At 36.8% G+C, this 25,796-nt stretch overlaps 1 protein-coding gene across 2 annotated transcripts in view; it reads left to right on the top strand.

The window, feature by feature from the left end:
- SRBD1 (S1 RNA binding domain 1) overlaps positions 1-24,956 on the top strand; it is a 124,722-nt gene extending 99,766 nt beyond the window's left edge. For both annotated transcript variants that reach the window (XM_041413639.1, XM_041413638.1), the window contains exons 19-23: positions 6,770-6,876; positions 9,424-9,600; positions 11,378-11,530; positions 21,897-22,081; positions 23,972-24,956. In XM_041413639.1, the coding sequence (XP_041269573.1) occupies positions 6,770-6,876; positions 9,424-9,600; positions 11,378-11,530; positions 21,897-22,081; positions 23,972-24,261 (912 nt within the window). In that variant the 3' untranslated portion in view covers positions 24,262-24,956. The remainder of the gene's footprint in view (positions 1-6,769; positions 6,877-9,423; positions 9,601-11,377; positions 11,531-21,896; positions 22,082-23,971) is intronic.
- The last annotated feature ends 840 nt before the right edge of the window (positions 24,957-25,796 follow it).

Genomic DNA, 25,796 nt, shown 5'->3' with positions numbered 1-25,796 from the left:
GTCTTCAGGAAAATCTTCAGCTGAATTCAACCGTGTGATCTATAAAGCTCCACACCTGATGGTCCTTGCTTTATCTTTCTGTAGCGTTGCAGGATATACCTGTATTTGTAAACCTTTAAGAGCCCCAAAATACACGTCTTGATTGAAAATGAAATGCAAGGCTTTCCACCTGTAGTAATTGGGATTTTTGCCTTTGCTATTTATTGGCAAAAATGTCCCTCTGAAATCTCCAGGAATGAGGTAGTTGATTATGATTGAAATTTGTATTGCTGCTCCTTAGTCACATAACAATAAGCATTCGAGAAAACTTGTACCTGCTCTGGAAAGGGGAAGATGTTTTGGGTATACATAATTTTCTGCTAACTTGTTCATGTCACAGAAGCTAATTTAGAAGTAAGATATGTCAGTGGTGGGACTGAATTTGTGTAACAAGTTTGGCAGTATTACTGTTTCTGTTAGGACACAAGCACAAGTAAATATAAGATGAATTCCAGCAATTTGCAACTGACTCAAAGCATTTACATGATAAACTGGCGCAATTTTGTTTTCTTACTTTTAAAAATGTTGGAGCTGAAAGACTTGGTTTTGTTTCTTATCATTTTCTTTGAAAATCTAAATCCACTTCTTTCTCCTGGGATATTTCAGTAATAATAATAGGCTGTTAAACAGAATTTGGATTTTTGAAACAAGAAATGAATCAGAGTGAAGTACATAGCATAACAATGTATCCTATAACAATATAACATTTGGAGAAACCACAAATAATCATCAAAAGAAATTCAAAAGAAGTCAGATCCTTTTATCAAACATCAGATGGATAAGCTTGTTTTCTTAGACACTAACTGGAAGGGATTTTCCAGAGGATGTTAGAGATGAAAACCCGAATCCTGAACTTCCCAACTTTTCCACCTGATGTGTAAGGTATATTTTTAATTTTTTTCTAATTCTGGACATGAAAAGGTGCTTCTCCTTAGACTATTTCTGTTACTTTAGTCCTGCTGTACTTAAGGGTTTGTCATTAATGCATTTTACTTCTGTGGTTTAAGAAGCATTTGAAATTAAGCTGATTGGTGTATAGGTTACAGCACTAGTAATGTTTTTCCATTTTTTTTAATTTTGAAACACATTGCCATGGGTTGAATCTCTGTAAAATAATATAATTTTGGACTTTGCTTAGGATGTGTTGTCCCACCTAATTTCTCTTTCAGTAAAAGTCATTAGGTTTGCACAGTTATGCCACTCTTTAAAGAAATAAATAGTATTTTTCAAGAGGCATGTTGACTGGTCGCACATGCCAATATTGAAATTCATGGATACAGAAGTTAATAGTAGGTACCAACAAAATAATGTTTTATTAAGTGTTAGAAGTCTTTCAGGACTCAATCTGACAGAAAAAAAAAAAGATTAAATTGTGTTTACTTAATTGAAGGCTGACTTTTGCATTCAAAGGACAAGTGAGGTATAACTTGATCAAAACCCAAAATAGTTTGTCTGGCACACAGCTCAGTCTTATTTAAACTGAATATTGATCTTGTTATAGTACTGTAATGCTGAGCCTGGGTCAACAACCTGCAGGTTGCTGCCCAGACTTGAGAACTCATCCCCTCCCCACTGCTTTCTAACCAGCATCATTAGGTCATGTCTGCACTGCATTTGTAGGCTCTGCAGGATGCAAATAATTCCTGCTTGACTGTGTTGGAAGGTGCCTTGCTTGGCTCTTGGGCGTTTTAAAGTAATAATGAGGCACAGGCTGATTATGTTGATATCTATGAATATTTGTAAATGGAAAACAATTATTTCAGAATTGCTGTGTGTTGCAGTAGAATTTTAAGCTGTTGGAATTTGTCTTTCAGATACATACGCAATCATACCATCCTTTGTGAAATTATAATTTTATAGGGAACCAGGAAAAGGCTACCAAATGCATTTTAATTATGTGTACTATTTTTAGTGTTGTGTGGAGGTTTAGTATTGTGGGGGTTTTTTGGAGTTGCCAAAGGTAAGGAGCTTGGAGTTGTAATTTACTTGCAAGTAAAACTGCCCATTCTAGTCTAGCACTGGTGATCTAGTGTTCAGGCAAAGTTAGTGTGCTGATCCTCCATCCTTGCTCATGCACATTGGCTAAGTACAGCCCCCAGGCTTCGTGTGAGCACCGGCTCTTTGACATGATAAATTTGCCAAGCTGATGACAAATGTATTTTTACAGTGTCTGTACTGGTGCACTGCTAGAAATAACTGAGCTGAGAGGCTATTTAAAATACTGCCTTCCTTTTGTGTGCATCAACAGGTTTTTGAAACTGCAAAAGGGATTTCAGTTACAGTTGAGGGAGCACCATCTCAAGGAACAAATAGGTTTTTAGTAATGTTAATTATTTCCAGTGGGTGTTTGTAGCTTTTGAAACTGAGTGAAACAAGAATCCTTGTTCTCTGCTACGCACCATATGGCAAGAAAAGATAGCTAAAGTATTGAGACATACACAACTATCATGTGCATAATAGACAGGTGTTCTTAAACACTATTCCTCAGGAGTAAACATTTTGTGCCATGATTGATGAAATCATATGCAATGACGTTATATTGATTGTTAGGGTTTTTAGTATGGATTTACAGAATGGTTGTTTTGAAACATGGTATTTTTTTCTGGTAATTTTAACAAGTTTGCCTCAGACTAATTTGAGCAGTAATTGTGACCACAAATCTAAATAGCTGCCCTTGATTTTCTTCCATGTTCATGAATGTAAATTATATTTGGGATACTCTATAAAAATATTAGATAAATGTAATGTTTGGATTTCATTTACTGATTGATAGTTCTTTACTGTAGTGGTTTCAATTAATCAAGTAATTTTCTGCGTCTTCTTCCATGGGTTACTTGGTAACTCCTTAGAAAACCAATACTGAAATATGGTTACAGTTCCTGACAGTTCTTAGGACAGATTAATTTCTATAGTCCTCCACACAAAAAGCTCAAACCAAACAAATGTGTATGTTATTGCTAATACTATTTGTGAAACAAGGTGGCTTTGTTTTCTGGAGAATGATGATAAACAAAAGTTTGCAGTTTTGCAGTGGACATCCCACAGTTTGTGGCAAGCCCTAAGCCCTTTACTTCTGTTGGTATTAGTTTCCATAAATTGGGAGTATCAATCCTTTTGGAAATCATAATATAAATTTAAGTCTTCTACTTCAGATCTGCTATTACACTGGATATTTTAATGGCAGCCATTTCTGAGTATCCTTTTAGTAAAACTTTATATTTGGCCAGTAATTTCAATATGATGTTTGAATGTCACACCAAAGGACGTGCTCCTACTTGTTAGACATAGCTGTGATAGCACCTTGTGTGCTTGGCTCTGAGCTTAAAGGCTGCAGTGAACAGTTTTAGCAGGGGCACCCACATTCTTTGGGGTGTATTCAGAGTCAGTGCTATTATGAAAGTGTTTTATTTAGAAGGATTTGCAGGTGATCAGCTGATGCAATGATCAGTGGCATGTGGAGGTGCTGTCAGACTGTGCAGCATCAAGTTCTGCATTACTTCATTTTGAAAGCAGCCTGGCATTTTAGACTTGTGCTTTACTTGTGCAGTTTTTATTCTGATGCACTTAATGCAACAGTTCATCATTCCTGTCTTTGCAAACTTGCTGTAGGGAGTGAGGTGCGAGGTATATGTGTGCTTCTAGTGTCTGACTCATTTGATACCATCCCAGTACATATAAATAGTGCACAGAAGTGTATAGCATCATCTAACCTCTGATATTTGAGAAGATCACTGAAACTGTTGGAAGAGTGGAAAACACACTGTACTTTAAACCTTTCTGAAGTGTAATCTTTGGGCAGTAGGAAGTCTTGGCAGTGGTATTGAGATAATAAAGTTTTTAACTACTTTTAGAAACTAAATGTGTAACACTTCTCTGTGCCTTGTTTTAGGATAAAGAGGGGTGTAAAAAATTCCTTCATTATAGCCAAAGAAAGCCCTGATGGTCAGGAGCTGCATCTTGGGAGGCAGGTTTGCCATCTGGGAGGTTTTCCTGGCTTTTACAACTTAATGTCATTCACTTGCTAAATGTATCTTACTTCAGTGAGATACTGGTAGCTTAGGGATTGTTTTATGCTTATCCTATTCTGTCACATCTGCCTGTTCATTTTATCTGTGCCTTCTTCACATACGAGCTGTCATGTCCATTCCAAGTCACATGACTCTTATGTGTTGGACCAATAAAGAATAACTTGTGACTGTTGTGTGTGTGTTTTTTTTTTAATGATGACTGTCACACAGAAATAAAGTTAAGATGCAAGTAATCTTTGAGACCTGAGAACTTTTTGTCTTCTTGGCAAGAGAAAGAGATAGTTAAGTACTATAGTTTTTTTTTCAAGATATGTGTTTTGTATTTCATGAATTTTACAGAAACTATTGGAATAACAAACTCAGGTCTTTAGATAAATACCAATGGTGCATTTGAAAATGAGGTTTAGTGAGCACTGGCATTTCTTCCATTAGCAGAGATATTTTAGGATGCTTAGCTTTTGATTGTGACAGATCCTTTCCCTGATTTTCGGGGAATATAGTAGACTGAATTCCTATCTTGATTCACTTTCTGCAGGCTGGAAATAAAGCTTCTGCTGAATCAAGTCTCTTCCAAAGAGCTCCTTAGAAAGGTTAGATCAGATTAATGGATTTCCTTCTTTGCTGCATCCTATGCTATAAGGCATTGTGGAGGCAGTGACTGTTTTGAATCATGTTGTTCCTACTGAAAGAATCATCATCATCGTCTTAAGGAATTAATCTGAAATTCGGGGAAGCAACAGTCTCTACACTTCCCTTTGCCACAGACTCTATATTCAGAGCAGCTGTCTAGAACAAGATGTTTTTTCTGAGGTGGCGAAGAACTGCTGCATTTAATAGAATTTGTTAATGTAACTTGTGAAACTGTATCATAATCAACTTGCAAGTACTTTAGATTCAGTAGCCTTCCCTAAGAGCAGAAGGAAATTGTCTTTTGCATGTTTTTTCTCCTTACGATTTCCTGCATCACAATGAAAAAAAAATTAAATTAGAATCTTTATCTTCCAGTGAACCTCAGTGCTGTATTTAGTGAAAAACGTAGCCTGGTATTTGGCAGCTGTACTTGGCAAAGAAGAGAAGATGCGGGTGTTGTTTCTGAACATTTAATTTTGCTTCTTGTGCTGTGTTATATAAATGCATCTCTTGCATGAGTGTGCATGTGAGCTGGAAGCCTCTAGCTCTAGGGTATTATGTGGCTGATGCCAGGAGGAGGAGGAAATATATTCCTCATTAAGAGAAGCTGCATCTTCAGTAAGTCAGAATAAGGAAACAAGACTTCTTTTAAGGGTATGGTTTTTTTGTTTGTCTCTTTACTCAAAAAAAGAAGCTATTATGTTGCAGTAGCAACACATTAGTAAGTTGAAACTGATGTTTGATCTGCCAAGTGTACAAGCAAGCTTTGTGGTTATGAGACCAAGGATGTGTGTAAATGCCAGTACTTATGCATGTACATGGTGTTTTGCATGCAAAAGTAATATAGGAAGAGGCATATTGGCAAAATACAAGCTTTGTGTTTGTAAGTAACTTTATTACATATCACATCATGAAAATGCATCCCATTACCATCACCTGAAATAGGGAGCTATGAAATGCATTGCCTGAAGTTTTATGACTGCCTCAGTTATTAACCACTGCTTAATGAACTACCAGTGTTTGTAGATTGGGATTGATGCTATTGGCATGTTAAATTTAACTGTGAAATCTTTAAAAGATCTGTATGGCTTAGAACATAAAAAAGTAATGCATGAAGTGTTTGGTGCCTTGGCTTGGATCCAGCTTGATGTCCTAAATGAATGCATCGTGAAACCACAACAGATCAACCCAGATTTACATGAGTGATGTAGAAGAGCCCTGAAGCTAAGCCAACATAGTGATTGAATTAGCTTCTGCATTTAGAGAGGCTTCTCCCTCCAGGTCAGACTTCTAAGCACTTGATGGGCTTGTGTGGGGAGCTCGCAGTTACAGACTAAAGTATGCTTACATTTGGGAGGAAAAGAAATCTTAGAGTTTGAGAACTTTTAACTTTGACAAGTGTGACTGATTTTTGTTTTAGGGGGAAAGGGGGAAACACTGTGAACATTTCCATTAGTGGTGCTTTGGTCAAGGACCTGCCAATCTTCCCAGAAATATCTGTTCAAAATTCGAAACATTTTGTTGCCATGGGGTTGATAAGTACCTTATGTATTGCCCACCTTCATACGGTGTGTGGCTTTTTCTTTTAGTAAATAATAACTCTACTGTAGTGTGATGCTAATAAATGGGACTATTTTGCAAATGTCTGTGTGTATTGGTGCAAAAGTACAGCATTTGTGATCTCTTCTCTACTTTATTTTTAATGAACTGATATTGTAGATATGTCAGATTAAAGACAAGACATGGTGGATGACCAGAAGCATTACTCTTTTTGAGTAATCATGTTTTTAATAAAGTTTTGTTTTTACAAGATGTAGGGAAATAGTTATTAAAGAGCAATACCAGGATGTGAAGTGTGTCTTTATTCTAGAGATTTGTATCATGGCAAAGATGTTTCAAAGAGATATTGGGGACATTTTAAAAAATATATTCTACCATTCATATTTTTAACTGGTGCTCTCATATAAGATATTGTTAAGTTCCAGCAGCTATTTTATTGATGTTAGTGCTATATGCAGTTCCTGTTTATGTATACTTTGATACTACCAAACATCTCTATTTTTGTTTCTCAGCATGATGTATCACAGACGTTGCTCAAAGCTACTCTGGACAGTGTGGTTGAAGAGTGTGTCAGCTTTGTAGGAGTTGATATTAACATCTGCTCAGAAATACTATTAAGGTGAGTGAAACATTTTCCTATGCCAGTAATTACATGGCTCTGGATCACAGAGTCTCTGTTTAGTCTGCCATCTGACTCAAGCTCAGCTGGAGCAAATGGCTCTTGTGTTAAACTTCCAATTACATAAAAATGACACAGTAAGACAGTATTTCACTGAATCATTAAGAGTCAGGTTTGAAGGATATGTGTGATTCTCCAGGGTAAAACTATGCTTCAGAGAAAAACAGATATTTAAAAATTTTGAGCCAACACGCAGTTTTAGAAAAATGTGATATAAGTAATATGTATTTTTACATGGAGAAAGGTATTTTCAAATGTACTTTGTCTCTTAGAAGGTATTTTTATAGGTACTTCTAAGTGGAACAGGCTGTAAAACTTGGGCGAGGAAAGGAGAAAAGGAAAGATTTAAAGGGAAGGAAAGATTTAAAGGGAAACTTGAAAAATTTATCCCTTTTTACTGTTTGTTTTTTGTTAAGTAGTTATGCCATGTTGACTTGAAGAATGTTCTGGACTTTATTTTTCAGTGTTAGAAACTAAAAGCTCATTCTCTCTTTAGTGTGTAGAATGCAGTATTGTTTAGGTGACAAACTCTCAGAAGAGCAACAGTGCTGCTGTCATCCTCCGTAGTAGGAAGGGAAGGAAAAGAATGTCCATAATCTTCTGTCCATATTCTTCCCGAATATTGCTGTCCATAATCAGTAATGAAAATTATATTAGGTATGAAAGTTAGGAAAAATGCATTCTTGCTAGCTCTATTTTTTAATTTTTTAGCCCCTTAGAATCTTTTTTAAAAACATCTTTCCATATGTTGGAAGAGGCTCTCTTTCTATTTTTGGTTTTCCGCTTCCATGTTCTTTCTCTGCATGTCCAGCCCCTGCCCAGTGCCTGATTTCTTCTGTCTTACATGCTTTTAGGTTTAGATCAGCTTTTAGGAAGAAAGGTACCTAAATGACAAATGACCCTTTCATTCATAGAATCAACAGAATAGAATCATAGAATAACCTGAGTCTGAAGGAACAGCTCTATTGTCCACTTCAGCAGGAACCATCATCCTGAGATGCTACTGTGCCTCCACAAAACTGAATGTGGGGTAACCCTGTCCAGACAGGGTTACAGGTGGTAACCACATAGCGCAAGTATTTTGTGTGGTCTAATTAACCTGGCTTACAATTGTTCAAGTCTGCTGTTCTGTGTAGATGCAGTCTTAAGTTTCCTTCAGACATCCAGTTTACGAGATTGTCACCCTAGCTAGATTGCAGCCTGAGCAGAGATTTCTGTTTGTGGTTTCTAATGCATCAATTTACTTCTTGACACATAGTACACGGGGAGGGGATGACAGTGCTACAGTATTTGAGTATTGTGCTTGAAAGACTTGAGATCGTCAGTGGAAAATTCTGTCAACTGTGAAATTCCTTTGTCAGTGTAAATAAGCTGGATTTCTCAATGTTTCTAAGAAATTTTGGAAGAAAATTCCATTCCTAATGATTAATATTCTGTCTGTGGTTAAAGATGTGTCCCTCTAATTTCAGTCTGAGCTTTCATCAGCTTTGGACTATTTTTTTAACTTTGGCTTTAGCATGAGAATAATGGAAAGATTTTTTCTTTTTTCCTCTGAGATTTCATGACTCTTGTTGGGTTTGCTGGTGGTGTTTTTCTAGAATCAGTTCATGCCATTCCACAAACAGGTCACTGCTGCTGCTGGCTTAAAGCAATGGCATCAGATAGATAGACAGATAAAACCTAGTGGGTACATTTCCTTCGCTAGTGCCATGAGTAACTCCCCATGAGAGCTTTTTCCTCTCCTTTTATGATTAACATACTCCACACTCGGAAAGTTTTATTCACATTACATACAGAAAATGTGCTACAAACCCACTGCTTCCTGAAGGAACCTGGCTAATCACTGTTTCACTTCACAGGTAAGTTCTTGGCCAGGTCCAAGTTGCCCTCAGAACAAGTCATGCAGCCTGTTCCCAGCTGCTTTTTATTTCAATACGAGCTCAGAGAAAAGAAACAAGCTTTGTGGATCAGTTCATCATTTGAGAAGGCAAGCTGCTGCCTTCCACTCTCTTCTGGGTAACAGACATGAGCCCTTCATGTGCAAGGCAAGGTGTTTCAGTACCATTGGAAGGGCTGAGAGTGGTCTGTTCTTACAGGAACAATTTTTCTGTTCTGAACCCTCCTCCCACGCTGTTTCCTGAAGAGGGCAGCTGGGGGCAGGCCATAAGACATGACAAATTGAATTGGCATTAAGGAAATAGCCAACAGGTCATAAATTACACATCCCTGGCTTACTAGTTAGGCATGTACAGAACTGGATTGCTGTACTAAGTTTTCTTGACTTGTGTGGATTCCTTCCACAGAACTAAGAGAAGGGATCCTTTTTCAGACAATGCCTTTGGTTTGGGAGTCAATTTGCTAATTTCTTAGCAATTTTGAAGTTTTATAAACCAGATTTTCTATAGGAATGTATATCCTTGTAATGGGTAGCACTTGCAATAGTGACTGTTCAGTGGTAATAAAAGTATTTTGTAAATTTTTTCTTAGACACATTGCAGGACTGAATACTAACAGGGCTAAAAATATAATTGAATGGCGAGAGAAGAACGGACCATTTATAAACCGAGAACAGCTCAAAGAAGTTAAAGGTTTGGGTCCCAAAACCTTCCAACAATGTGCTGGCTTCATAAGATTCAATCAAGAATATATAAAGACTTTTTGCAGGTAATAGAGATTTTAACTGTTCTGAATAAATTATCTAAAATAGAATTAGAAGATTTCCCCCTTTTCTGCTTTGTATTCATGCTTGAGACTCAAGGAATCCTAGACCACTGTGCTCTGAAAGACAACAAATTAATTTGTTCAAGTCCATGGTTGAAGACAGTTCTTCCCTTGAATAGTCATGGACTTATAGTCATAGACTAGGCTTGTTAGCCTAGTCCTCTAAGTCAGGGTTTTGATAAATATGTAAGTTTAATGAAAAATTTTGCCACTGAATTGGTAAAAAAAAAATGTTATGCAGCAGTGGTGTGATTTGAGATATTAAAACTTAAATCTTGTTTTTCAGGCATAACACAGAGATCTGTAAATATAGTAATTTAATACGGTAAAGATTATTCTGCAGAAATTAACGGTTGTAAACTGGTGCGGATTTTTGGAGTTTCCATTTCATTACCTGGAGAGAAGAAGTTGAGTAGCTGCCCAGATTAAACTATGTCTATGTTATACTCCTGTGCCTAGCAAGTGTGATGTGATTCTCTTCTGTCTGAAATATGTGAGGCCTTTCCCCAAGTTCAGTTTGTCAACAGTGCATTATCCTCTTCTCTGTCATCTCATTCCCTGATTCTGTACCAAGTCTTCTACTCTTTCAACAATTCGTAGTGCTCCTCTTGACCTTTCTGCAACTGAAAATGTCCTTTCTAACACAATGTCTCTTCTCCTGTCTTTTCTCATTTCTCTTTCCAAAATAAAGAACTAAGAAAGGGCATGGCAGTAGCTCCATCACCACACTTTTGCCATTGGCTCGTTTCAAAAAAATATTTTCCTGGGAAGCACACGCTATGTTTTAGCCAGCGCAGTGCTCAGAAGCAAGACTGTATTCCCAGTTGCTGCTGGCTGAACAGCACACGTGTAACTTCCAGGCAGGACGTGGGCACATGGGGGCTGGCTTTCTGCCCAGGTGGAAGGTGTACAGATTGGTTGCCCATCTGGCAGGGAGGCATAGGCTGCAGGCCAAATGGTGCTCGCTGTAAGCTCCAGAAAACCAAAGAAATTGCTTCCAAAGCTCTCTATGATTGATAGGTCTTACCTTGTACAGATCTATTCTAGTTTCTCTAGTTTATGCTGCAATACAGCCAATGAAAAAAGGTTGATGGCTTCCCCCACAATGTTCACTGGAGAAATGTGATCATTGTTTTGGGGATTTTTTTTTAACCTTCCTGGAACACGATTCTGATGTTAGATTCCATAAAACTTGGGAACACTTATAACCTGAGAAATGGGTTTTAAGGCCAAGTAAAGCTCTAACCCTACTACTTCCACAACACTTCTTGTGGGTCCAGGTGACATAACCAGATGCTTTTGAAATTAACTTTGAGGTTTCATTTTTATCCTTTCTAATAATTTTCATGACTTTAGATTGCTATGTGATATAATTTTTGTGCTTTTTATGTGAAATTTAACAAATAGTGGTTATTTAAAAAATTGATAAGGAAAGAGTACCTGCATTTCTGCCAACAGCTGATGAGTGGAGCCCAAAATCCCAGTGCTAGTTGCAGGTCTTTCAATGCGTTCTCTTTTGTCCTCCAAAAGCAGGAACCACTTGTGATTTAGAAAAAAAAAAAACAGAGAGGCATGAAAGGAGCGTTTGCAGTAGGAGTCATTTTGATGCCCTTAATGTGTCCTGATAATTCTTTTTGTTTGAGAACTTCAGGGGAAAAAAATTTGTTGGGCCAGGATCATCTTCATTGAAAATGACATGTCCATTTTTGATTTCTGGCAGTAATAAGAAAAATGAACTTGGAAGTCGTGCACTTTTGACTAAAGCAGGTGCACTGGGTAAAAAGAAGAGTAAACTAACATCATGTGCCTCACAACAGCCCAATCCTTTGGACCAAACTTGCATTCATCCAGAGTCTTACAACATTGCAATGAGGTAAGTGGTGGAAAGCTATTGAACCATTGACACACAATATTTAAAATGAAAATGCTGATTTTTCTGACTTGTATGCTTCAGATATATGTGAGCATGTGTCATTACTATGGACCTGTAAAATTAAATGTTGATATTGTAAGATCTAATTAAGATGTATGTATAAGTTCCCAAATACACAAATAGTGTGATTGTTTTACTCAGTGGCTAAAATAAGAGACTGTTTTTTGTGTATGTCAGAAAAAAGCAATTAGGAATCCATGTGTGCCTCTGAAATACTGCTATAAGCTGTGATCTTTTCTATCAGCAGCCCTGGTTGAAATTGGACTCTGCTTTTCAAAAAACATCTCCTACCATAAATGGGCACATATTTACTTTTCAACTGAATTTTACTGAACAGGTTCTTTTCTTAAAAAGTATTGAAGCTGATTTCACAAGTAGCCTGTTGCTTTAAGGTTCTTATTATCTCTGTTGAGAATATTATGCCTGGGCAAACAAACTTGTGCTTCTTGTTTTATAAACAAAACCATCTTTAAACCTCAAAGAAAGATGCAGAATGTCTGACTTCACAAAGCTTGACTTTCTTATCTAAAAAGTCATACAGGGCATTGCATTTTTAGGACTCCTTCCCTTTAGTATGTACTCTGTTCTCTCTTCCTATCCATAGGTCTCCATGTTTTCCTTCTGCTAGGCATGCAGAGAACTTTTGTTTCCATCCTCTCCCTGCCACAGTTCATTCTTCTTTATGCTTGATTCTAGGACCCACTGTTCAATTTCCTGGTAGAGTCTGTTGCGGTTGTGCAGTGTGTAGATAATTTGGTTTCTCCTTTGCCATGACCATTTCCCTTTTTTCCTTATGCATCAACATTTGTTGCAAATTCCCTGCCCTGTGTAGCTGTGGGAAAAAGAAAAACAGCAGTCAGGGTCCTCATCCTAAAAATCTCTTGTTTGGTTGGTGGTTTTTAGGGTGTACTGAACATGATTCAATGTAAGTCTGTCAATATGAAAAACAAAAATAAATTGGTTATTCAAAAATAATTTTGATTTTCAATATTGAATTTCATTCAATTTAAATTTCATGTACTTGGATTTTAGTTTTTATCTTTCCAGCCTTGGTACACTAATAACATTGTTAGTAAAGTGGTCACAATGCTACCTACCAGCTTTGCTTAAAGCCTGATGTGGACAGATTACTTTAGAGAGCAGAGAAGTATATGCAGTTAATGGTGGAATACTACAGTAATTTCTCTACCTACAATACTTTCACAAGGGTTGTTCAGAAAATAAAGAATTGTAACTTTGTTTCCAAAGCAGCATAGATGACTTTTATATATGAAGTGGTGAGTGGGATTATTACTGCATAGAGTAGAACAGATATTCACATACAGCTGAAATTGTATAATATTGGTAGGTATCACAGGTCATATAATTGAGGTTTGATATTTAACTGGGAACCCATCACTAGCACTATTTAACAAAAAACAGAATAAAAAAATTAATGAGCACAATTTTTAGATCTCAGCCAAGACCAAACCAAGTGGTTTGGGTCCTAGGCTTGTGGATGTTTCAGCAAGGGGGCTGGTACCTATTGCACAGCCAGAAGGTACCTTGCTGAGTCTTAAAATGTGCACAGCTTCAGACTCAGATTTCGATTGCTTCTAAGCCAATGCAGAAGTGTTAAATGGCTGTAGACTAGTGTTAATCTATCTCATCATCTCTCTTTGTATAATGCAAGTATTTTACAGCAGATATCCAGCAGTGCCATTTTTTATTCTCTATTTCTCACCAAAAACTTTATTGTCCTAGACAGAATTTTCAGATGAAGTATTTAGGTCCAAATGCATGTCATAGATATTGTACCATATAGGATTTTGTTGTGGAATTTTTGTTTAGTTGTGGTTTTTTTGTTTTTGTTTTTTTTTTTTAATGCAAAAGAGTATAAGTTGATTACAAAGCAAATATAAAACAACAATTACAGTATCTGCTAATGAAACACCAAAACTAGTAAGCACAGCATCTTTCTCTGTACTAATTGTATCAGTCTTTTCTTCATGCTTTTGGCTTTCTCTGTTGTCTTACTTTTTACAGTTTAGTACCTCTACACATAGTTTGATGTGGGTAAAATAGGTCTCCAAGTGCTTTCTGTGAATATACTGTATGGACAACAGTATTTGTCTTTTTCTCTTGTTTCCTTGAAAGCGTGTTTAATATGAAGGTGATAAGTTTCATGGTATAGATCGTGTGACTGCAGCAACTCGATATCACAAAACAGTGGGGGGAAGGGGGCAAATATCTTTAATGTTTTTTCATGGCAAATAGCTGTTTTGAGAAAAGAAAATACAGCTCTGCAGCAAACTGACAAAAGCAAAGATGTGTAGTAATAAAAATTGACACTGGTGACATAAGGGCTAAATATAAACCAGACATCCTCCCCTCAAGCAACTAATGCTATAATTTAGCAATGATTATATATTTAAAATGACTTTTCAAAAAAAGCAAATGAGCTCCTAAGTTTCTCAGAACTTATGAAAACAGCTTTCCAAACTTTTTTTCCTCCCTGATTATGAATTAGAAAAAAAAATTTACCAGGAATTCAGACTGTGTGAAGGATTCAGTGCAAAGCTTATCAGGGCTGTTGGTGAGTTTTGCTGACAGGCAGTGGATGGGACTGGGCTTGTGATTCCCTTTTGCTGAGCCTAAGTTCATGAGAAAGCTTTTGAGAGCCTGAAGATCAAATCATGTTCATGGTGTTGGTTGGAGGTATCTTATGGAAATTGGCCAATATCTGAAAGTCTTTCTAGAATGCTAGAATTAAACTAGTTTAAAACCTAATTGGTAATTCTTATAACTTAAAATAAAATGCTTGAGAAAAATTGAGACTCTTAGATGTAGGTTAGAATTAGCATTTAATAATAAAGTTGTTTAAATAATACATCTTAATGAGTTCTGTGGCTCTAGTGCTATCAGAGTATTTATTCTTTTTCTGTTCTGACACTGAACTGTCAGGGAGTGTGTCAAGTTCACAGGTGGATCTGTGCTGCCAAAGGGCAGAATTGTCTTGAATATGACCAGATTTGATCAAAAATCCAGTATTACATACCTCTTACCATGAAAATCAAAATGTATGGAATAGCTGCTGCATAAGTGAATCATAAAGACTTCCTCATGCAATGCCTACCACATCTTGCTATAGAGAGTAGTTTCTGAAAGTTTTATTGGATTAAAAGTTTTCATGGAAAATTGCATTTATTTTTAAATTAAATAAGATGGTGATTTTTATCCACTGCTTATAGCCAAATTACCCAAAGGCAGCAGTCTACATTGCAGATTTATGACATGCAAAATTATCAGGTTTTAAAACAATGTTTTTGAGGGATAGAAATTTACCAAAATTTGAAACCACTAATTTTCTTTTTCAGGACTATTTTGTAGCTTGAAAAGCCAATCCATTAAAGAAAAATATGGTTAAAAGGATTACTCCCAAGTGGTGACTTTGGTTGCCAAACTTCAGCCTGGAGCCAATTTTTAGGGCTGATTTAGAAAAATAAGGTTTTTATAATGGAAACACTGATGTAATCTTTACTACAGTGGCACAAATGGTGCTGGTATGACTGATTTATGACATTTCAGCATCTTAACGTAAAATCTGTGCAATTTCTGTAAAATAATTGGAAAATATCCTACTAGTGATTTAACACACTCTGCAGAAGACCAAAGCATTTTTGTTCATGGTTTCCACACTGTCAAAGCTTGGCTTTGTCATGTGCAGTGATCAGGCTTACGAACACCTCTAAATATTATGATTCGGAATTTCCAAAAAGCTAAAGAAAAACCTCAAAACTTTATAGACCATTTTCCTGCAAAGCAGAACCATGTTTTATGTTTTTGAAAAGTCTGTATGTGAAAACCAGTTTATAGCGGCAGAATCTTCTACATACAATTAATACAATATGTAGAGCATATCCAATTTCTTGTTATGTATTGTTAAAGAATTGGTAGGAAAACCAAGGAAATATTTAGGAAGTCCCCAGAAGTTACAACCAGGTTATGCTTATAAACCAAAATGTTGGAAAGAAAATGCAGTGTTTTTTCTTTGTTCTATCAGTCTGCTGGGTGCAGTTGGTTTCATGTGACTGAATTTTAACATTTGCTGACTTTTTTATTTAAATCTCATTAAAATGCTTTTTGCAGAAGGTTAGCACTCAAAATGTGTATATGCTGCTCACAGATTGCAGCATCTGGCAGACAGGTTGTATTTTCATGTGACCTAGAAATAGAAATTTTTGCCAATGTGAAAGATCTAAAGCTGTGACTTAGAATAACAGAAGTGAGGATCTTCCTTGGCTAATTACCCAGGTTTAGGATCTTGCCTAGTAGAGTCCAGTCCTGCTTACTGTGGTTGGTTATGCCTTAAGAGAAGTTTTTGACATACTGGGCAGAGTCACTTGGAGTGAAGATTCATGGATTTCATGTATTACCGTTCTTTGTGTATTGATAATGGTGCTTGATATCTTCAGCAGGAATTCAGAGTCCCAAAGGAATTCAGCAAGCACTCATTCATGGACTTTTTTCCTTCACTGAAACAAAACACTTCAATTTGGTGCTCATTTCAGCAAAGTGTTTATAACTATTTGATAATCAGTGTTGATAACTGTTTATATTCCATTATAGGCCAATCAGTCATATTTCCAATATCCCTGGTGTTTCTTGTACTCCACATAGATGGATGTAACAGCTGACCCGTAGTATCTCATTTGCTGTTCTGATAAGCTGTATTTGCTGGCTTTGAAGGCAAGTTCTGGCACACAAGAAAATGCAGAAGAAAAACTGTTGACGAGGCCACCAAAAGAAAGACTTTCCTCTTCTGCCCTTTATGCAGCTGGAATCTTGTCCTTTGATAGTATTTCTAGCTCGCTGGCAGGCTGACTTGCCTCTGTCCAGATCCCCTAATTGTGCTGGAACAACTGAGGCGATGCTTAAGGGAGTAGAAATCAGGGAGGCAATTATTACTTAGTATGGATTTGAGCAATGAAAACTAGTTGTGTTCTATTTAATAATGTAGTCTATATCTGAATATTTTTAGAGAAGATAGGAGTTGTTACTGTGGTAGGAGGCCTTTCTTACGAAGACATCAGAAATATCTTTTGTCCTCTTGAATGAGGCTGTACTTGCATGTACACACATGTGGGTATTCAAGTTGTTTAATGTGCAGACTAATACTTTAAAAAGTCTTACTTTTGGGGGCTTTTTAAAAGTAACTTTGAAGAGTTAAACTCAGTCAATTAATGAAACTTTATGACTATTTCCAATAGCCAATGTACACCCCTAATTATGGAGAACACTTATGGAATTGTGGCCATTAAGTATTATAAATAACTGTTCATATTAATCACTTTAAAAAGCCAATTCATTCACAGGTTTTACTACTAACTTAGCTGGATTTTCAGAGGCCGTATTTTTGAAAGTTATCTTGTCAGTAAACAGAAGACCAGAAAAAGCTTTCACTGCCAACTGCCATCAAATAAAGACATTTTAAAACTTGGCATTGTAAAATACAGTTAACAAGAATGATTAGAAGAACTTGGAAATAATGGAGAAATATGTTCCATTTACGCTATCAATACTAGATCCATAAATGAAATGGTATTTTTAATTTGTTGAAATTTTTGGGACTTACATAACTTTCCACTAGTTGCATTTAGAAAAAAATATTGATCAAAACCCCCCACAAGACCTTTTTAATGGGATTTTCTCCTTTAAGTGTAGTATACTAGTTCTTTGTGGATAACTAATCATGTTTCACTATTTTGTATCTCGGGTTGCACTCCAGTTACGTGATATATCAGTAGTCATGAGAGCAGCCAACAGCAGCGTGACTAATGGTATGGGAGCAAAGTGGCTATGCTGCAGTGGAACTGTGTCTGAATTTCTTTTCTCATTTAGAAACTCACTGTTTCTTCAAATTTGTAAGTTCAAAATGTCATAGACTGAGTGCATTCTGCATGCAGTCAAATAATCTACATTATTTAGAATTTATGCATTTGAAGAAAAACATACTGTTTAGGCAGCTTTGTCTGGAACCACATAAGTATTTCTAGATATATTTGAATCTTTAGCTCTCTGTGTCCAGCAATGAGTTACAGAGCGTAATGCACAAATACTGTTTGATACATAGTCTTCATCAGTAATCAAAAATTGAGAATCTGTATCACTGGTGGGAACAAGAGTAGTCAACATCTGCATTATACAAATACTGCTTTTGCACTTCAAAACATTACTAAAACATAAATGTCTGTATAATTTAAGTTTGTTACTGTCATAAATGTATGTTTTACCTAACAAAGTGCATGCTAATGCAGAGTTGTTTTGTTTTCAGGGTGATTATGCTGCTTTACCATTAATTCATGTGTGTACTGTGACAAGATGTAATGGTGTATCATGTTGCTTTAATGTAATGAATCCAGTACTCCCAGCTCTTAAGTTGTGTTGCTGGAAATGATTACATAAAACAGAAGTGACTGTGACTAAAGCCCTTGCAAAGCTTTAGAACTCCTGCACATTATAAGAAGCTTTCAAGTGAAGCTTTTTCACTTAAAAATTTACTGTAGGCTTCCCTTGGTAAAATTGTACTCTTTTCTGACTATTTTTTTATTCCAATGAAATTTACATTATCTTTTAAGCATTGCAAAAGTTTTGCTGTAATTTTGTGCAGATGTATATGTTAAGTGAACATGATGTGCTTATTTGTTACATTTATGCTACTATTCTTTCTTTCTTTATCTGCATAAGATGGATGAAATTATGTATTAAATAAAAACATCAGTCATTTATCCATGACCATTCTCTGCAGGTCCTATAAGACTGCAAAGATTGCTTTTAAAGTGAAGGTGATTGCAAAGCTTTCTGAGTATTCTCTAAATCGCAAAACCATAAAAACCAAAATTCTGAACTGTTTAAATTTCACCCTGTTCTTCCTAAGACTCTGGCAGCTTTTATCTGAGGTGACATACCGTGAGCAGGAAGTTCACCATTCATTCATATACACAGCATTTGAAGAAGCAAGGATAATATATCTTAGACGAATGACCTCACTCGAGAAAAAGAGTCTCATCTTCCCCATTTCTGTTAACTTGTCTTTAGGTTTTGTCTTTCTAGTAGGTAAACATAGCACTTGAGCTACTGCAATGTATTATTTATTTCACGTATGTAGCCAGGAAAATACTTTAAGGACTTTCATTTTTGCACAGATCATTCATGTTCTTATGTTTTGCAGCTGGAGCTGTTGTTTACAAATTGTGTGAGATATTTCAGGGATTGTAGTGAGATCGTTTAACATTAAGATCAAAATATTTAAATTAAGGGAAACCTCTTTTTTCCCCCATAGCTGTATCTGAGTGTTACTACCAACTACATCTATCTTTTTTTTTTTTTCCTGACTTTGAAATACCTCTTGGAGGGAGCTGTTGGGTTGCTTTTTTAATAAGGAGAAAATTAACTTTTTTCTTAGCAATGACATTTTGCAATAGAAATTATCAATATAATGCACCACTGTTCAGTCAAAGAGTTGTGCTTTTTTAATTTTTTTTAAGTCCAAGTGCCCTCAGGCTATGTTCATTTGAGTAGAAATTATACATTAAATATGCAATTAGATTCAACCGTATTTCTAAAACTATCTGCATCTGCAATGACTGAGAATGCAATGTTGCAGTGCTCTGTTTTGCCTGTGATATATAACACATAATTCTGAAATATTCTTAACAAAATGCCTGATTTTTAGAACATTAAAAATCTGTAGAAGTTGGTGGGACTTCTCATGTACTTAGACTTGGGCACATGCATAAGCATCATCCTCAGGTGGAGCCAAAATTTTCCTGGAAGCAGTAAGTACAATAAGTTATTTACGCAATTGTAATTGATAGCATAGGACCCAAACCTACCACCCTTGCCTAGGTGAGGAATCCTTTTTAATTTCAGGTAAATGCTTTGGGATGTCCAGAGGGAGGCAAGGAAGGATCAGGGGGCAAAACACCTTTAATGAATTGTGCTTGAAGGTTCAGGCACTTGGACTGTGTCCTGTTTGGTTTTCTTTCCAGCCATGTGCATATAATACCATTAATTCTGATTGTGCTATCCACACATGTGACATCTTTGTGTGTAACAGGGCTTTTTTTAATACATGCTGGTGGCTGGTTTGTGTGGTTGCATTTCTTAGTGGTAAAACCCACCCCGTGATCAATTTACGAAGTCAATGCACTTCTGCGAAATCCTAATGGTGAGAAAATGTTACTTGGACATACTCAAGCTGAGTTTCCATTTGAAGTGAAATAAAGCCAAGTACGTGAATGTCAGCAAACTTGTTTATAGGGGTGGGTGGTAAAGCATACATTATTTAGAAGGTTGAGTCATGAGGCTGGTCGGGTTTGTCATGTTACATCTGGCACGTCAGTCAAAGCTGGGACAGCTGCCATCTGTCACTAGTGCTCCGGTGGGGCATTGTCCAGTGTTAACAGCCAGCAGCCCCCAGCAGTCTGGGGAGGAACACTTCACCTGGGCCTGGGCTCATTTTCAGCATTATCATTGCAACCACTTTTGGGGCTCCTTTGCAAACGAGGGTGGTTTCGTTTCACAGAACATCTGATATTTTTCATATCTGTTATTAGACAAAATATTTGAATAGTAGTGGTGAGGTTTGTTAGTTTACAGAAAAAAAAATTGCACTTTATATTATACATATAATATTTTGTATCTGTTTTGCTGTATGCTTTGCTTCCAAACCACCTTAAATTACTTTAAAAAGTGATGTCAAAAGTCAATGTGCAGTCAAAGCAAAATTCCGTAAATATGGAGAGCAGCACCATCCATGGTGTCGTTATTAATTTTCATCATACATTGCCACATGAAAGATGTGTATGCAATAAAAAAAATAGTGAAAATTATATTTATCACTACCAAGTCCAAATATCTGTGTTTGAGCTACCAGTACACTTAAGTCACTGTGCTTGTAGTTGAATTCAGTAGAGTGGAAGTTCTTACTGCAAGTTGTAACAGATGTCCTCCTTCAGCAAAATTAATAGACATTTTTAAGTGAAGCTTTGCCCTTATGCTCAAAGATTAATTTTGTGATTTACTGAAAGTCAGATATTCCTTTAATTATGTCTCTTCTATTTATATTTTGTCAAAAATAAATTTAGTTTTGTGTTTCAATCCATATAACTTCCTATTGCTCACCACCTGAAATAATCTCAGTTGGTTCTTTGGGTTAAAAAGAGGAAACAACAAAACAAAAAGTACTCTGGGTCTCCTGACAAAGAAGTACTAGACTCAGGTTTTTGATAAAAATGCATCCCTTGCATGTATTTTGGCAGGGAAAAGAAGGTTGAGTACCAGGGGCTTTTGCTTTCTTATAGAGCTGGAATGTCTCCCAACAAGTTCAGGGCATGAACCTGCTGGTCAGCTCTTCTTTTGAGACTTCTAGTTTACACTTGTTGTGAAGCAGGATAAGGAGAGGAAAAAAATCTCTTTTAGGAATTTGGAAGGAATTTAATCAGATTCTGGAGGACGGGAACAATAATTCTACCTGCCTTCTGTGTTGGAGAACATGCCAAAAAATCTTGTGCTTCCTGTCAACAATAAAGGGCATGATAAAGCCAGGTAGACGAGGCTTATTCATGGTGAGATGCGGGTCATGGCAGAGATCACATGTCAGGACATAATTATATAGAAGTTTTTATTTTTATTTCTTTTCAGCTTTTTCGATACCAGTCCAAATTTCTCTGTCTGCAATATATGTATGTATGTGACAATAAGGAAAGATAAGGATGTTTGACTTCTTTGTGTCGTGTGGCTACTTTGACTTAATGATTACCTAGTGTCTGAAAAATTAATTTTTCTTAATAATGAAGTTCACAGACAAATATTTCATGCAAAGTTTCTCTTAATATTTTGAGTATCTGTTGTTGCTTTACTAAATTGCCATTCATTCTAAGTTGAACAAGAGTGACAATTACAATAACATTGTTATAGGACTCTCACTGATTTCTAGGGAACCTTCATGGTAATAGACATCTTTCAGTAATAAAGAAATTCAGTTTTATTGTGAGATTGAATAATTGGTCTGAGAAGATATTTTAATTGCATTTTATTATTTTTCTTCTAGTTTTTCAGTCCGTTCTAGAAGATACACATATACAGATAGCCTCTAAGTTTCCATTTATATGTCAGATCAGTGGTGAGTTGAGAGGACATGCACTTGAGAAACTGTTCATATATTCTATCAGAAGTTTTGTTCATGCGTCAATGAAAAAATAATAGAGCAAAGGCTCAGTTCCCACTAAAGGATGTTATAAAACTTTGTCTTTGAACTTCCTAGGTTTTTATCTCTCATTGGAGGAAATGCAAATGACATAGGAAAATCAGATATGCAGCAAAAAGTAAATGTAGTGATTCAAAAGGAAGGACTGGAAGGCACAGCCAAAAGGCTCAATACCACTGTGCACACACTGCAGCTGATCATTGATGGTCTCACTCAGCCTGAAGGCTATGACATCCGAACAGGTAAACCTCGGTTTGAAACCTCGGTAATCTCAGTTTGTTTGTCCTACATATTAGCTGTTCAACAGCACATTTTCTTCTTCTAAAACCAGTAGTAGATTTTCATGGATGTGTAACTCCATTTTGTTTCTCAGTCAAGGTAAAGGCTATATCATAGTCAGATGTTTCTGTTTTGCAGGTAAGTGTGAATCCTGTCCTAAATTATGGCATTTTCAGCCATAGGAAGGGTTGTTGCATGGCTGTTAACAAATGAAATAATTTCAGTATGTTGACTCTCTACTGATTGAATCTTTGTTGGCTCTCCATCACAAAGGGAAATGCTGAGACCAAGGTGAAACAGTAGCAATAAAGTTCTGTGGAGCAGTAGTGTGTAGTTCTGCTCTTTTATTGCCCTGGTTTCTGGGAGACCAGTGTAACTGAAGCACGTGACTTGTGACCTAGCCTGGTTAAAACCTGCAGTGGTACTAAACACTTTGAGGGAGAGGAAAAGAAAGATGAAGTAAAATGTCTGGGGATGCTGTTGTGTAAGGAAACTTACAGCTGGATTCTCTTACAAAGCATGGGTCCCTTTCATGGAATGAAGTCCTTTAGAAACAGACTTTCATTGTTCCCTAATGAGTTCACAGGTCCTGCCAGAAAACCTGCTCTAGTGTGAGTTTGCTGCAGGGTCACAGCCTTCTTTCAGGCACCCACCTGTTCTGGTGTAGGGCCTTCCATGAGCTGCAGGGGAATCTCAGCTCTGACTGAGATTCCCCTGGAGGTCTGGAGCTCTTCCTCCTTTCTTTGGTGTCTGCAGAGCTGTTTGTCACATATGCTCACTTTTCCCTCCCAGGTTGCAATTGCTGTTGCACAGGGATTTTTTCTTTTAAAAATATTTTATCCCAGAGGCACTTAGCACCATTGTTAATGGGCTCGACCTTGGATAGCAGTGGATCTATTGGACACAGGCAAAGCTACAGAAGCCACCACTCACAGTAGCCCACACACACACCCCTACCAAAACATTGCCATGCAAAGCCAGTGCAGATCCACAGACTGATTAAATTTCAGTACATTTTAGCTATAAACTTGTTCAGGCTGAATTTTATTTTTCAAAAGCAAGCAGAGAGAAATTATTGCAGTACTGGTTTGGTGATGTTCCTTGTGGGAAATCTCAGTCCTTGTTATATCTTGGAAAGGTCAAACAGTGATAGGAAAAGACTGAAAGAAAAATTGTTGAGATGACTCAGAAGGGGTTTTTTGCAGGAGCAGAAAACAGTAGGGAAATAAGAGTTTTAAAAATCTATCTGTGCCCTTAAATACAGAAGGTGAGCATTAATATCCTAGTACAATCCCTGCTTATGATCGTGCCTGTGTGGTTTTCAAGTTGTCAGTGCAAAGCAGCACTGTGATGAAGCTCATGTGATGTCATGGTGCAGATGAACAGCAAACCTAAGAAAAGTGCATTGCTGACTTTTCTTTTAGTATGTGATGAAACTATCAGTTTCAGTATTCATCTTCTTGTGCATGTGTAGAAATTTCTATAGGAATAGAATTTCATGTATAGTTGATGTAGCTTGAGTCACCTCAAGTGACTCCCTAGATCTGAGAAAATGTAAAGGATATTTCAGTCACTACCTACTATGCAACACGCTTCTGATCCCCTTATGATAGTTTCATAACACAAAATTCAGTATACCTACTCAATAATCTAAGTATTTTCAAGTGATTCACAAAATATAAGAAACAAGTTTACCACAGATGGGTCTTTATTTAAAGATGTACAGAAAACAGTATTTGGGACCTAAGATCTACCTTGGGATGACTTATTAATTAGGAACAATCATCTGGAAACAACTCTCAGACACCCTTTTTCTCCAGAGTCTCATTTGTGTTTCTTGTTTCCTGTAACAGATTTTGATAAACCTGACTTCAAGAGAAGCATAGTCTGCTTTGAAGACTTAAGTGTTGGTGCTGTTTTGACTGGAAAAGTTGAAAATGCAACGCCATTTGGAGTTTTTGTTGATATTGGTGTGGGAAAAGCAGGTTTGATTCCAGTGCGAAACATAACAGAAGCAAAACTCTCTAAAGTGAAGAAGAGAAGAAGCCTGGGCCTAGGTCCTGGAGAAAGAGTGGAAGTCAAAGTGCTTAATGTTGATATTCCTCGACTGAGGATAACATTGGATCTTATTCGTGTTTTATGAGAAGGGTTTAGGAAACTGAGACTTGACTTTAAAGGATAAGTTATGTCAGCAAGGTTATGGAGAGTCAGGCATTTAATGAACATTGAAAATTAACACATTTTGAAACCTTCAGCGCCTTGCTTTTTTTTTTTTTGTTTAATTTTAGTTTAACAGTTTTACCATATTTCTTGTATCCTTTCTGTTAATAATTGTTGGAACAGTTTTTTGGATTACCTCCAAGCAACCTTGTTATTTTGTCTGCAGAGCAAATGAAGCTCCAGTGGGCTGTCAGACAGATCTCTTATCTGTTGTCTGTGCAAGATTTGCTGTCTTAATCTTCAGTTAGTACTGCACGAGCAGATACATCTATAGTTCCCCTCCCTAAAAACAGCCATTCAGTTTGCCTGTTTTCTGGTTGACAGTCTAAAGGAGGGGTCCTAGTGGCAGGAAAAAATGATCTTTTGAATTTAAGTGGTAATGATGTTGCATCAAAAGTAGACTGAGGAAAAAGTATCTGCTAAAACTATTGATGGCTTAGAAATAGTTATCTTTAATTTATTTGATGTATGTTTACCTGTATTATTTTGCTTGTTCAATTATCATGAATTAACACAGTTTGATGTACCTTGTAGTTTGAGGAACTTTGCTCAGAGGTGTCAAAAGACATTTGTGTTCTTCTATACTTGTGCAAAATAAAAACATTTCTGTCCATCTTTTCTCAGTGTACTGGTTCTACAAGTAGTTAACAGTCCTAGTTGTCTTTTATTCCAACACGTGTTTAATCACTAACACTTTGAATGCTCACTGTTTCCTGCTCGGAATGCCTAGAACAGGAGGTTTGTTTCTTCTAACTAGAGACTTCTTGGTTTTGTGGTATTTGGTGGTGTTTCAAAGGACTTACCTCTTGAGCCAAGTTTGCAAAGGACTGGTATACTGGAAGATTAGTTTCCAGTGACAGTGCATATATATATATATATATATATATATATATATGTACAGGGAGTTTACAGGTGTATATTGCAGGGCATTTTGGTGTGTTGGGCATTTATTCCTTTGCAGTCATCCAACTTGTCTCTAAGTTGGTGTCGGGGTCCGCTGTTATGTGTCTCTGCCCCGACACAGGGAAAGGTGGTTCTGGGCGGCCGCGATTGCGAAGGACGAGTCTGGACTCTTAGATTTTCGGTCTTCAGTTCTGTTTATTATCTCTTATCTACAAAGTTTTCTCTCTGCCCAGCCGAGGTCCGCTCAGCAGGACAGTCGAGTGCACTCTCCCCCGCCCACAGGGCGGTTGTGTCTTTTATAGTAAAAATTACGTGTGACATATTTACCTTTATTTCCCAATACTATTCATCCTTATAGACAAGTGCACTTTCACTACGAACCAATCTCCAAGTGCCAACATCACCACACAAAATGGAAGACATGAAGAAGAAAGAAGAACACAGGACCACGCCCTGAATCCTCCATCTTGCCTTCATGACCCCCCTGTACCTATTTTTCTAAAATTTATATTTCCCTCCATAAAGGTATCATTCACACCCAAGAAGTTCTCATTT

The sequence above is a fragment of the Onychostruthus taczanowskii genome, unplaced genomic scaffold (assembly GCF_017590055.1).
Source record: "Onychostruthus taczanowskii isolate IOZ18803 unplaced genomic scaffold, ASM1759005v1 scaffold42, whole genome shotgun sequence".
Classification (NCBI taxonomy): Eukaryota; Metazoa; Chordata; class Aves; order Passeriformes; family Passeridae; genus Onychostruthus; species Onychostruthus taczanowskii.
The sequence above is the reverse complement of the archived record's forward strand: the minus strand, read 5'-3'. Positions and strand labels throughout refer to the sequence as shown.